This window comes from Cyprinodon tularosa, unplaced genomic scaffold (assembly GCF_016077235.1).
Source record: "Cyprinodon tularosa strain WSP-4 unplaced genomic scaffold, ASM1607723v1 ctg798, whole genome shotgun sequence".
Lineage (NCBI taxonomy): Eukaryota > Metazoa > Chordata > Actinopteri > Cyprinodontiformes > Cyprinodontidae > Cyprinodon > Cyprinodon tularosa.
Genome location: NW_024039560.1, coordinates 99,919 through 114,072, shown reverse-complemented (window position 1 = coordinate 114,072; position 14,154 = coordinate 99,919). Strand labels below are relative to the sequence as shown.

The window sequence follows — 14,154 nt, the reverse complement described above, 5'->3', positions numbered from 1 at the left end:
ACAGTGTAAAATTCTAAGATAGAGTCCTTTTAAAATGCAAGAACATATTTTAGTAAATCATTAAACATTTAAGAATATAATTAGCATTAAACATTACCATAATACAACAATAAACCTAACAGATTAGGTGTTTATATTTTTAAATACGTTAAAAAATCTGCAACCAGGTACCCAGTCTATTTGTTTTCTTTTACTGAAACAGCAGCTTGGAGAACCACTGTTAGACAATAAGAGCCGTTAGCATGAGATGTTTTTTTCTACACCTGTCTGACTTCAGTCTCTCACATCATTATGGAGGACATTTGTATCCGTGCAGCTCTCTGCAGGTCTCTGCAAAGCTTTTCAATCAGGCTGAAGTTTGGACTTTGACTAGATCAATGCAACACTTTGATCTTTTCCGATTTCAGTCATTGTATCCTAGATCTGCAGCTGTGTTTGGGGTCATTATTTTGTTGTTCAACAAGTTTGAATCAAGCCTCACCTGCTTAACAGGACTTTGGAAACATTTGGTGTGCAGAAGAGCTCCTGGCCTATTAAATAAACCCTAAAAAAAGACCACATTAACAGCCTGACAATTGTTTTAGGATTTTTTTAATATTTTCAAACACAAAGCATTGATTTATGGTCCAAAATCCCTTTAAATAAAGGACATGGTTCTAAAAATCCAAGCGACGTGATAATTTTATCTACAGAATAACAGACTTCAGATAGTTGGGGAAAGGCCCCACCCAAACTTATCCGCAGTAACGTTCCTGTGAAGAAGAAAAAGCTTTGGAAAAATTTGAGGTTTTGAAAGATTCAGTGTTTGGGGATTCCGCCACACTTGTTTCTGCTTAGGATTTTTTTATTAGATGTACGAATATCTTGGAATTGTTTCCAAGAGCGTTTGTGTTTGCTTATTAAATAAGAAGCAGACATGATCTTTGCTGGAAGTCTGCTTATCGCGATAAGTAATTACAGTTTCATTTAGAGATTAGTATTCAGTTTATTAATACTTGTAGATAAGCTTGAAATCAAAACGTTTTGTATTTGTTTGTTTATGTGTTTATGAATCAGCTTAAACTTAGTTAATTTATTTAAAACATTAGGTAAGTTGGTGTTAAAGCATCAGATTATTAAAGGTTTAAGCCACAAGAGGATAAAAAGTTAAGATGTGGTGGATAGAGTTTACAGAACTGAAATCAGACGTGATTAATTTGTGTGGCAGAAGGAGAATCTTTTAAGTGGTGAATCACAGTTCAAATGTCTGACAGAAATATATCTGACCTTTACGGTTTTTGCTGAGCAGAATTATGTTTTTGAGAAGTTGGCATGGGAACATAACATTTGTAGAAAAAGAAAAATGAGACAGAGTTCAGGAAAACTTATTGGGTGTAACACATCTAATAAAGAAATCCAGTTGGAACCAGACAGGAACCACCTGACACCAATGAGAGTAAAAAAAATAGGGTTCGATCACAGTTCAGTGCAGGGGACAGATAGCTGATGTTGTAATTCCTTGATAATTTGTGTAATTTCTAAGATAGACTCATCTTTTGATGGAAAACTTTTTTACATATGTAGGAGGCCCTTATGAGTATTTCTATAATAATTTTATTGTAATCTCTGCCTTACTTTTTAATACCTTAATTAAAACAATCAATCTATGTTATCCAGTTTTTTATTTTATTTTCTGATCCAGATTCCTCTTTGAAACAAACATGCAGTTAGAAAAATAGCAAAAATATTTCCTGTAGGTTCCTAGAAGAGTTGTTCCAAACACTGGAAAGTGTTTTATTGAAATTCTTGGCAGTGGACTTGATTTGTGAGCCTTGAGTGTCAATAACCTTTGGTTCTTCGAGGATGACTGAGTATTTTGCAACTGAAAATGTGAAAATACTGTTTTTATTACATGATAAGACCTAGTTACAATCCTCCAACTGTTCAAACATGCCAGCAAACTGGTTCTGTCCACCATGGTCTGCAGAAAATACAAAATAAAGGCCAGGTTATCCAGTCTAAGGTCTATTTACCTTGTAGGCTGGGTTGTAGATTTATTTTTTAGGGCTTGAAAAAAAAAAACAACAGCTTATCAAACCTAATATGAGGTCAAGGAGTGGCAATGATTATAAACATTAGTGACCACATCTTTTACTCCAAACACAGGATGACTGCTGGGAGTTCTGGCACCGCTGATACAGAGGGGGCGGGTTCAGGCTGAGGTGCGGCTTCATGTAAAAACAGCACAAAGTTGCAGAGAGGTCATAGGATCGACTCACCTGCAACAAACTCAGCTGAGGATTCTTTCTCTGCAGCCTTCAAAGGTACAATAGAGGCACATCAGATCATGATTGTAAGTTAATTACATTATTTTTTTTCATCTATCATCCACACCTCTGCTTTTTATTCACAGACTTCTGCATTTGGAAGCTGCTAGACGCTGAAGCTCCGAGATGGATAAACAATGCCATGGTAAGTATTGCAGTCATTGAAGTTTTTAATAGTCTTTCCAAAATAGGCACATTTTCTACTAATGTTTAAAGGTTGCATATAAAAACAAACCCATAGCTTTGGTTTGTCTGTAGATTAGAGGAACAAAAATAGCAAACAAAATATTATTGAATATTCCGTTATGCGGAAAGTCAGGTGTTTTGAGTAATTTAGTAAAGTAATTCCCAACAGTGGAAGGAAATACAATAGGAAATCGCTACATTCTCCCACAATGGGGAAATTCTGGTGTTTACAGCAGCTAAAAGATTATAGAAAAAATGGTCACACAAATGTGGACCTTAGAAAAATGTATAAGAATAACATAATAGTTAGGATTTAAAAAATAAAAACAAATGAACTGTACGGTAAAAAATACTGTAGTGTAAAAAATAAACAAATAAATGAAATACTGAACTGTATTTTTACACTAAATCAAAAAAGGTTTAAAGCGTAGAATTTACAATAGTTAGAGTTGAGGTGGTCAGCTACTGAATGTGAGTGAAAAAGTAGCCAACGTCTCAAGTAAAACCTTCAAAAACCCCCAGAAAGCCTATAAAACTGTTGAGCAGGACCATCTGAGAGATTGCAAGAAAATCTGCTTGTTTCTGATGAAACTAGAATAAAAAGGTTCTGCAGATTACAAGTTTCTACATTACTTCATTCTAAAGTTCTTCTAAAAATGCCCTTAGGAGGACACGGTCATGGTCATGGACATGATCATGGTCATGGACATGGTCATGGACACGGACACGGACACGGACATGGAGGTTGTGGTGGCAAGGAACATGGACATGGACACAAGGGGAAGCACAAGCACAAGGGTGGCCACAAACACAGCAAATGCCACAAGAAAGGGAAGGACTGTCATGCGGTGAGATTGTGTTACTTTCCGCACTAAACATACATTTTTTTTCACATCTTGACAATGTTTTGTGAGTAAATATTGATGTATCATACAGTCAGATTTAGGTGTAGTAGTAACACCTGCTTCTATTTCTTCTTCCCCTGCAGTCCTCCAGCAGCTCCTGCAGCAGCGACTCTGATTAGACAGAGGCGTAACGAGCATCTTCAGCTCCAATAATCTGCAACGATCAGTTTATTCCACATCTAAAGCTTGTCTGTAGTCCCAATGAAAATGGGCTTTACACAAAAATACCTTTAAGGTTCTATAAATGCAAATGATCTTTTTTTTTTTCAAAAGCAGAATGAAACATTGCTGGATTTCTTGCATTGTACTGATTTAAAAATAAAAAATATGAAATTCAAAAAAGTTAAAGATTTCTGTGTTATTGGTTTTGTTTCACTTTTCAAAGTTAAAATGAATGGTGCAATTTGCTCTCATTAGTTCAACAGTAAGGCATTTTGTCCAAATGAATTTAGATTTTTAAAACCTTGCAGATTTTAAAACTGCTTCTGATCCAGAATTCTAAAGTTTCTCCTAAAGATTTGTTTTAATTTAAATTTTTATACTTGGGCTCCCTTTTGTGTTGGGAAGTATCAGCAAACCTTGAAGTTCACGTGAAAAACCTCGACTTCTTAAAATGATAGAAGTTGCCTTTGCAGAACAGACAATACATGGAAATACTCAAAATTGACTAATCTTATGCAAACAGGCAAAAATAATTCAGCAGTAAAAATGAGACAGTCTGACTTCAGATAATGTTGATCCATGACTTACATCCAAGTCAGATCAACAGAGTTCCGAGTTGCATTGGAAATGCGTACCACTCTTTAATGTAAATATAAAAATGTATTCACAGTGAAAGCTCAGATTTCCTGATGTTGTACCTTCAGGATTATATCAGTTGCAGTTTATTCTGAGATTGAGCCTCTATGGAACTCATGCTGGACCAAAACTGCAAGAAACGATCAATTTGTCTCATACACCCCCACTCTGTGATCAGATTTAGATATTGATAATGTATTTAAAGGGCATCCTTAAAGTCTTACTTTTACCCCTTATGATCCGATGCTCCAGGAACCAACTAATCTAATCTCTCTTGTCTTTGTAGGTCAAATTACTTTTATTATATGGAACATATTTTCCAGTGTGGTCCTGTTTCTCTGACCGTGACTGAGTGGATGTGCTCTCTTCGTCCTCTGGCATGGGAGCTGCCTTGGAGCTCGTCTGCCTGGCTGTGTGTTTCCTGGACGGGGCCGCCTTTTACAGCTGCTTTTTGTATCTCTGCTTCTGTCTCCTTGAACCCCAGTCGGCCTCGGCAGATGGCCGCTCACACTGAGCCTGGTTCTGCTGGAGGTTTCTTCCTGTTAAAAGGGAGTTTTTCCTCTCCACTGTCGCTACAAGCATGCTTAGTGTGGGGGATTGTATTTGAGTCAATGAGTCAATGCAATCAACTGGTTTTCCTTAGATAGAAAACTTTGTATCAATTTGACTGTATGATCTGGTTGAACTGTAAAGTGCCTTGAGATGACATGTGTTGTGAATTTGGCGCTATATAAATAAACTGAATTGAATTGAATTGAATTGAATTGAATATTAAACCCCAATTTGATAACGTCTTTTTGGTCCAGAGATTTTCTTTTAATTTTTCCTCATTATGTGCAGAAATGATCGTTCATGAATATTAATTTGTCTTTATCAAAGGGAAATGTGGTGACTTAAATCAACGGATTTAAAAATAATACATGTAAATATTCTAGTCCTTTAATACATTTTTACAGTGTCCTGCATATGTTCTTGCACACCTTAAACCTTCACAGATTTTGTCACGTTATAACCACAAACTTTTATGTATATTTATTGTGATTTTATGGGACCAACATAAAGTAGAGAAGAATTGTAAACTGGGAGGTGGACGTTTATTTGCAAACCAAACTCCTTATAAAATCCCAAGAAAGCACATGGATCTTTAAGGAAAGTGACAAAATAGAGAAGTTGTACAGGTATAAAGACTTTTGTAGAATTTAAGTAGGAAAATAGTCTATCTTACTCCTTCTTCCTCTGACCTCATTTGACTTCCGTTTCTCTGTTTGCTCTAGTAAGAGGTGTGATGTTTTATTATACTTCGGTTTCTATGGACGGGTGAATCGCGACCTTTATTCACATTTTCCACAAACACTGACACACCCAGCAGTTCACCTGTAGAACTCCAGCTTTCATCATTTCCATATCTTTTATTTATTACATATTTTCCTAGAAATGCGCGGGTGCAACTGTTTGCCCATTTAAAAATATTGCACTCCAGTCCAAATGCCAGAATTTTCATCTGCAGTAAAATTCGAGCTGATTGGTTTCTACATAAAACAGTTGAACTTTATATTAACTGAAGATGTTGATTGCTGATTTTGCAGAAATTTGTCTCCCCTGGCAACAATGAAAGCATCTGTTTTTGTGTGTTGTTTTTCAGCAAAACATTATATGAAACATTTAGGAACAAAATCATACCATTGGATTGACAGAGTGCAGTTCCAAAGATTTTTTCTTGCCGTTATGTTGTTTTTTTTTTTTCATCTTGATTCCGGGCTTTATTTGATTTACTGGAACTGATAATTTTCCAGGTAAAAAAGGTTGTCAAAAAACAAGGTTTGTGTTTTTTGGATAGGATTACAGGATCACAAATACAGATTTACATATACACTATATTGCCAAAAGTATTTGCTCACCCATCCAAATTATTGGAATCAGGTGTTCCAATCACTTCCATGGCCACAGGTGTATAAATTCAAGCACCTAGGCATGCAGACTGTTTTTACAAACATTTGTGAAAGAATGGGTCGCTCTCAGGAGCTCAGTGAATTCCAGCGTGGAACTGTGATAGGATGCCACCTGTGCAACAAATCCAGTCGTGAAATTTCCTCGCTCCTAAATATTCCACAGTCAACTGTCAGCTGTATTATAAGAAAATGGAAGTGTTTGGGAACGACAGCAACTCAGCCACGAAGAGGTAGGCCACGTAAACTGACGGAGCGGGGTCAGCGGATGCTGACGCGCATAGTGCGAAGAGGTCGCCAACTTTCTGCAGAGTCAATCACTACAGACCTCCAAACTTCATGTGGCCTTCAGATTAGCTCAAGAACAGTGCGCAGAGAGCTTCATGGAATGGGTTTCCATGGTCGAGCAGCTGCATCCAAGCCATACATCACCAAGTGCAATGCAAAGCGTCGGATGCGGTGGTGTAAAGCACGCCGCCACTGGACTCTAGAGCAGTGGAGACGCGTTCTCTGGAGTGACGAATCGCGCTTCTCCATCTGGCAATCTGATGGACGGGTCTGGGTTTGGCGGTTGCCAGGAGAACGGTACTTGTCTGACTGCATTGTGCCAAGTGTAAAGTTTGGTGGAGGGGGGATTATGGTGTGGGGTTGTTTTTCAGGAGCTGGGCTTGGCCCCTTAGTTCCAGTGAAAGGAACTCTGAATGCTTCAGCATACCAAGACATTTTGGACAATTCCATGCTCCCAACTTTGTGGGAACAGTTTGGAGCTGGCCCCTTCCTCTTCCAACATGACTGTGCACCAGTGCACAAAGCAAGGTCCATAAAGACATGGATGACAGAGTCTGGTGTGGATGAACTTGACTGGCCTGCACAGAGTCCTGACCTCAACCCGATAGAACACCTTTGGGATGAATTAGAGCGGAGACTGAGAGCCAGGCCTTCTCGTCCAACATCAGTGTGCGACCTCACAAATGCGCTTCTGGAAGAATGGTCAAAAATTCCCATAAACACACTCCTAAACCTTGTGGACAGCCTTCCCAGAAGAGTTGAAGCTGTTCTAGCTGCAAAGGGTGGACCGACGTCATATTGAACCCTATGGATTAGGAACGGGATGTCACTTAAGCTCATATGTGAGTCAAGGCAGGTGAGCAAATACTTTTGGCAATATAGTGTATATGCAAAGCCAACTCTTTCAGAAATAGGGGACTTCTGACATGTAAACAACACGTGACTAACTTGTGTTTTGTGCGCTGTTTGCACTCTGTCAACGTGTTTGTCTAGATTTTATTTGATTAGTAGCCATTCAGCCAGTTGGCCAATTTGAGCGTGTGGGTGTTAGGTTTTTCCCCATTGGCTGCTTAGTAGAAGGGTTAAACCTCTTATTGTAAGCGGTTTTCCTGCAGCAACGAAACATATCAGCTTATTTTCTTCCCTTTGTAAGAAATGTTTATCTTCCAGATGTGAAAGATAAATACTTAATCTTTAAAGACGAGCAAAACTGTTTCGTTCCTCATTGGATTGGTCACATATTTCAATATAATATATTAATCAGGTCATACCTGGGGTTATACCTGTCATACCTGCCTTAATCCATCCAGCAAGACAGGTAGGACTGATTTAAAGCACTTTTTAGAAGGGGGAAAGAAGCATGAACAATCTGGGATTCTCATGGAAAATAATATAATATATAATATTATTATAAATTATTATATTATATAAATATATAATATAATGTGAACTTTTTCTAGATGTTTGTTAATTTGCATAGTTTCTCTTAAATAAACTCATTCTCGGAAAATAAATAGTTTTTATACATAAAAAAGAGAAAAAGCCAACTAATAGCTTCTCCATTATTAAATTGGTACATAATTATTTTTTTTTAGGTTTGTGACACAATATTTAACCATACAAAACCCATATTTTCCTTCACGAAGCGTCAGAAGGGCATGATTTGTCTACAAAAATAAAAATGTACATGAAATTATGTCTTGTTTTAATAATGTTTTTTGTTGTTGGCATTCTTATAAATTTACTGGTGTGATAATTTAGGATACGTTTGATTGATTTTTGGTATACATCTACCGTAAATCCTCTAATATAGGCCCGGGCCTTTATTTCACTCAAGTGCATCGCGGTCCAGGCCTTTATTGGAAAGAGGCCAGAATTAGAGACAGGCCTCTATTGCTATTTGAGCAAAACAGACTACCAGTGGAATGAATAAAAATGAGATTTTGTGTCTATTTGAACCTATAAAACACTAGGTTCATTTATTGAAAAAGTACAGTTACCATGTCTCGCTTGGTTTGAAGTAAAAAAGAAAAAAAAAATCCTCCAACTCTGTTTAATCCTCCTCCTCAGTTTCCTCCTCCTCTTCATCTCTCCCTTTAATCTCGTCATCACTCGCGCTCCTCCTCATGTTCTGCTGCGTGTCTGTTCTCTTCCTCGCGCAGACGGGCAGCAGTCAGGGCCTGTCGTCCGGCAGCGCAGGGCTGTGGTACTTGTATGTTACTGCCACAAGTATAATGTTGAGGTATGCCCAGAAAAAAGTTTATAGCCCCGGCCTGTATTAGAGACCAGCCATTATTTACCTCCTCTGACAGCGAGACCGGCCAATGTTAGAGTCCCGGCCGCTAATGGAATACAGGCCAATATTAGAGAATTTACGGTATTTTGAATTTATAGCCCCGCCTGAAGGAAACTCCACCAGCCGCCACTAGGTTTAACCCTACTACTTACTAGGTAATTAGCCTCGTGAGACCATCCTGATCTTGCGAGCTTTCAAGATTTCACTCTCTAATCAGTCTGGAGACTCTCCATTGAAGAAAATTTGGAGCAGTTCACCAAACGAACATCCAATCAGCGTTGGCTTTGAGGCGGGTTGAGGTGTGACGCAACGAGAAGCGGGACAGTTCAGTCTAAAGAACATGGCGGCTTCAGCCGATGAAACTAACGTTAGCGTGGCTATTGAGCAAGTTTTATCGGAATCGGAAGAGCAAAACACTGCTCTGGAGGCTTTCCGCAGAGGAAAAGTGGTTTTTGCTCTTCTCCCAACTGGTTTCGGCAAGAGTAGCCTGGCTTGTGGTTGTGTTTTCGACGTCGCTCTGTTAGTACGTCATATGCTTCGTTGATCTGATTGGTTTATTTGGTCCCTCTATCACCAACATAGGCCAATCAGCTAATTAGTATTTTCGCCCCTTCCCAAAATTTCTGCAACGGAAGGTTTCCAGATGGATATGCGGAGCAAATCCATCTGGCGGAGTCAGGTTACTAGGTAATGGGAAAGAGCCAAAACCCACCAGCTTAAACTGAACCGAACGGCTCTTAATGACATGAAATCAATGTGTATTTGACACATAGTTGACATGTTGTTATGTGGTCTTAGTGTGTTAACTATGTGTGACCAATTAAAAGGTGAAGACAACACATTGACAGTGCCCAAAACACGTATTAGTCATGTGGCGTCACAAGTAACATATTCAAATGATTTGGCTTTCCAATCTTATACATTGACATTTCCTATTTTAAGTCTCTATTTTAAGTTGATTCAAACTGGTTAGTTTACTGGAGTTTAATCATCATCCATACATTTACATGCTGGGCTCAGATTTTTTGCAAAGCTGTCCTAAAATCGGATTTTCAGTTGAATGCTCGTAAAGTGGTAGAACACCTTTGTAACTGATCCCAGTAATGGCAGTTTAACATCACTACAGTCTGAGAGGATGTAGAACAAGAAAAGATGTTCAAGCTCAGAAATCCAAACCTTTAGATTTGGACTGAAGGAGGCAACGGTCCACATTGAGGAGCCAAACGAAGAACCGTTTGTTGGTCTGATGGGACAAAGACAGAGTTGTTTCTACACAATGATGAGGAGTATGTTTGAAGGAGTAGTTGTACATTTAGTTGCACTGTTAACTTGCAACAAGATGATCTTTGGTTTGAATACCAGACTGCGGCTTTTCTCCAGGGAGTTTCCATGATGTCTCCATAGATGTATGGTTGTATTCTGGTACTGCCCCAATCTAGAAAAAATGCTCATTGGTTTCCATATATTTTACATTGTGTGTTTCCATGGTTGTTTGTCTGTTGTGTCTCTGTGTTTTCTTGTGGTAGACTGGAGATCTATTCTGGGTGTTGCCCACGTATCCATGGAGTAATAGAGCAGGAAGATTAGCGCAGTAAAATATCAACCAGAACGATGCTTAAGGCTTTGATGCTTGCTTCTAAAAGCATAAGGCTGAGGTGCATCTTGCTAAAAGAGTTTTTTTTTTTTTTAAGTAATACAGTTGTTTGCTCTGGGAAGCAGGAATTTAAAAACATCCAAGGGACTAAAACTAAAATTAAATAAAAAACGGACACTGAACTAAGTAGGAAGAAGGTTTACCTCCACCCAGCAGACTGTTAAAGTTAATTATTACACCAGATCTCATGTAGGTCATGTAGGTAGTAAAGACCTGCCCTGGTACTTTGATGAGGACCTCCTGAAATAAAGGTGCAGCAGACGATAAAAGAGACTGAAGGTTTAAGCAGAATCAGGAGATCTTCTGGAACCAGGTATGAAAGCACTTCTGTTTGGGTCAATTCTTCATGTTAAACATCACAAACCTCACTGAAATACATGCTTTCTCCATTTCAGAATCTGTCATTTCAGCAGATTTCTCAGAATGTACGGCCAGAATCAAGGTAAGCCCAGCCTCTCATCAAACTGATTATCATTTATTTTTGTAATGTGCACGGACTGAACTTGCCCCTTTTTTTGTGTTAAGGGAACCAGTTCCCTGGAGGGTTCCCCAACCAACCTCAGGAGATGCCAGGTGCTAACCCTGCTTTTCCTCCACCGATGTCAAACTGTCCTCCTGTAGTTGGACATCCAGGACATCCTGTACATCCTGGACAGCCTGTGCACCCAATACATCCTGGACAGCCTGTGCATCCAATACATCCTGGACATCCTGTACATCCAGTACATCCTGGACACGGACCAGGACCTGGGTACGGTCCTGGACCCGGACACTATCAAGACCCGCATCATGGTCACCACCATGGTCATGGACACAAGGATAAGAAAAAACACAAGCACAAGGATAAGGACAAGCATAAGCATAAGAAGGGGAAGGACGGTCATGGGGTAAGAAGATTTTCTTTTTTATGCTTCTGTAACAAGATACAAACAAAATGGCAAAAAAAAAGCTCTTCTGCAAAATGCATATGTTTAGATCTAACTCTGTGGGAAAAAACAGACCTAATAAAGCTTGAGAACTTTTCAAGCTAAGCAATGTGGTTCCTTATTTTATGTGTTTCTCTTAGGCCTCCAGCAGCAGCAGCAGCAGCAGCGACTCCGACTAGATGGAAAACTTCTTTCATGTAGAAGAACCATCATTTCTAGTCCTTCAACTCTCTTCTGCTTCTGAGTTTAATCTTAGGTATTTGCAGCGTACAGATGCTGTCAATTAAAAAAATCCTCCTGCTAGAAAAATGACTCCTCAGAACTTGTCAGCTTTTATTATGTGAAACATGTAGATTTCTTCAAAATAAAATGAAAACAAAACTGATGTAAATCATGTTTCTTGGCTTTTTTTCTGAGTTAGTTTATTATGTTTATTATTCCGTCTCTCTGTCTTTCTTTTTTTTCGTGATGACCTTGCACAACACAAAGTAGATCATCACACCCTCTTTCTACTGCTGCAATATTTCTGTTTTGATAACCTGTACAATCAACTGATTGCTAGCAGCAAGAAACGCCCTTTTACACAGGTTCACCTTAAAGGTCAAAGTTTCCTTATCTATTGCACCAATAAAACTGGTTTAAACTCATTTAGGTGCACCATGGTCCAGTGGTAAATTGTTTGCTGGAGCTGCTGAATCTGTAATCACTGTTCACTGAATACAAATGCAAAGATCAGAGCTAACTGTTCTGATTCAAAGGCCACAGTGCTACTTAGTCACTGTGTGCAGCAGTGGTTGAGATTGAGATTGAGGTTGAGATATTTGTCCACGATGCATTGCGGCTGTTTGGAGAAAACTAAACACATCATATCAACAACTCACACCATCTACCTACTAAAGTATGTTTTTGTCCATAACTATTCTTCTGTTTCATACAGCAGGAAACACAAACCATTATTGCAAAATTCCCTGATGCAATGTACTTGCAGTCATGCATTAAGGGGGAAAGTTCAAGTGTTTGCAGAGATTGAGGTTAAAGCCTGATGATGGGAATATTTTGTAAGAAAGCTTTACTTCTGACTCATAAATCAAGTTAAAATTTCGGGAAATAAAGTTTAAATTGTGTAATTAGTACCAGGTGTCAGGGCAAAGTTCCCTTTGTTAAATAAATACAGTATAGACATGTGGCTACAGGCAACTGAACACTGCTCCATGAATTCACAGAACACCTGAGAATAATCGGTATAATTGCCTCTATGAAATAAGATTTTATAAGTTGACCCCTCTGAAGCATAATGATGTATTTAAAACTCAACTCAAAGTGGACAGTTATTATTAATAATATTAAAAGACACAACATTTGCTGCTCATAAACCTCTGAAGGGTTTATGGCCTTTGCAAACTCTCTGAAGTTCAACAAACCACAGAGACAAAGATTTTTTTCCCTGAAAAACATATCCAGGATTTATATCTATGAAAAACATATGCAACACAAAAAAGGTGCATCTTGCTGAAGTTCAATTCTTATCAGATAATGTTCTTTTGGCAGATGGGAACAAGGTAGAGATATTTGGTCATAATGCTCATAAGCATGTTTAGAAAAAAAAATACAGTCACAGTCGATAACTACAAACACCTTATACCCACTTAGAGAAAGTTACCGAAAGTATGGTGGTGGTGGGCTGTTGATTTGGGCTTCTTTTGTAACGACAGGACCTGAGCTCTTCACATTCACCAAGTGGAACATGAACTCCACTATATAATATATAACATTCCATAATCACATAAGAAGCCATCTATCTGACAGATGAAGCTTTATCCAAACTGGATTATTATTAACAGAACAATCTCAAACATTGCAGCTGAACCTAAACTAAACTGAAATGCTGTGATGGAGCCTTTCAGAAAGCTGCAGCAAACACCTGGGAGCAGAGAAATGAATTAATATTGAAAATAAATGGAGACTTCAATTAATAATTCATTTCGAATTTATTTTTTTTAAATAGTATTTCACTTCAAACTATTTAAAAAAGGAATTTCAGAACATCTGTAAAAAAGGGAGCAGGAAGGAGCTGCTAATCCAGCCTAGTCTTTAAGCTGAGATGTCTATCTATCTATCTATCTATCTATCTATCTATCTATCTATCTATCTATCTATCTATCTATCTATCTATCTATCTATCTATCTATCTATCTATCTATCTATCTATCTATCTATCTATCTATCTATCTATCTATCTATCTATCTATCTATCTATCTATCTATCTATCTATCTATCTATCTATCTATCTATCTATCTATCTATCTATCTATCTATCTATCTATCTATCTATCTATCTATCTATCTATCATAAAATTGTATCCCATTCTCTTTTTAACAGATATTATTTATATTCTGCAAACATTTTCTATTCAATTTTGCAATATTTTTACTTTGCTAAATTTCATGTTCTAAGCTATTCTGCAGAATCACTCCAAAAACTGATATGTGCATAGCTTTAAGAGTACTATGAACAAAAAATATATAATACATTTTCTTCTCAGGTTATAACTTTCCTCTCTTTTTAAACAGATTTTTAATTTTTAATGTAGGCATGGTGTATAGTATTTATAGAACGTCACACAACACGTGCAGTTCTTAAATTTGATAAGATTCTTAAATAAAATAAGTTTATATTATAATTTAGATATTTCTAATGTTTTATCTTTCCCGATAAACTGAAATGTGTGATACATTCATTAAAAAAATGTATTTCAAAGTCAGCTTTCTAAATCATCGCTTTCTAATACCAAATGTATTCTATCTACCCACCAGTAGATGGCAGTATGGCGCACTCGCAGCGCCCGCC

At 37.9% G+C, this 14,154-nt stretch overlaps 2 protein-coding genes across 3 annotated transcripts; both read left to right on the top strand.

The window, feature by feature from the left end:
• Positions 1-2,146: 2,146 nt before the first annotated feature.
• Positions 2,147-3,669, top strand: LOC119774021 (zinc transporter 7-B-like). Its single transcript, XM_038271286.1, has 4 exons — positions 2,147-2,303; positions 2,393-2,451; positions 3,159-3,340; positions 3,481-3,669. Exons 2-4 carry the CDS (start codon positions 2,433-2,435, stop codon positions 3,514-3,516), a joined length of 237 nt encoding a protein of 78 aa, XP_038127214.1. The 5' UTR covers positions 2,147-2,303; positions 2,393-2,432; the 3' UTR covers positions 3,517-3,669.
• A 6,881-nt stretch (positions 3,670-10,550) lies between these two features.
• On the top strand, positions 10,551-11,690 carry LOC119774020 (protein pygopus-like). 2 transcript variants are annotated; one of them, XM_038271285.1, is made up of 5 exons: positions 10,551-10,692; positions 10,775-10,821; positions 10,905-11,015; positions 11,052-11,266; positions 11,446-11,690. In XM_038271285.1, exons 2-5 carry the CDS (start codon positions 10,803-10,805, stop codon positions 11,482-11,484), a joined length of 384 nt encoding a protein of 127 aa, XP_038127213.1. In that variant the 5' UTR covers positions 10,551-10,692; positions 10,775-10,802; the 3' UTR covers positions 11,485-11,690. The 2 variants fall into 2 exon arrangements, with proteins under 2 accessions (XP_038127213.1, XP_038127212.1); XM_038271284.1 differs by having other exon boundaries at positions 10,553-10,692; positions 10,905-11,266.
• The last annotated feature ends 2,464 nt before the right edge of the window (positions 11,691-14,154 follow it).

Coding starts and splice junctions, on each gene's coding strand:
- LOC119774021 (XM_038271286.1), top strand. Junction 3,341..3,480: donor AAGGGAAGGACTGTCATGCG/GTGAGATTGTGT, acceptor CTTCCCCTGCAG/TCCTCCAGCAGCTCCTGCAG.
- LOC119774020 (XM_038271284.1), top strand. Junction 11,267..11,445: donor AGGGGAAGGACGGTCATGGG/GTAAGAAGATTT, acceptor TGTTTCTCTTAG/GCCTCCAGCAGCAGCAGCAG.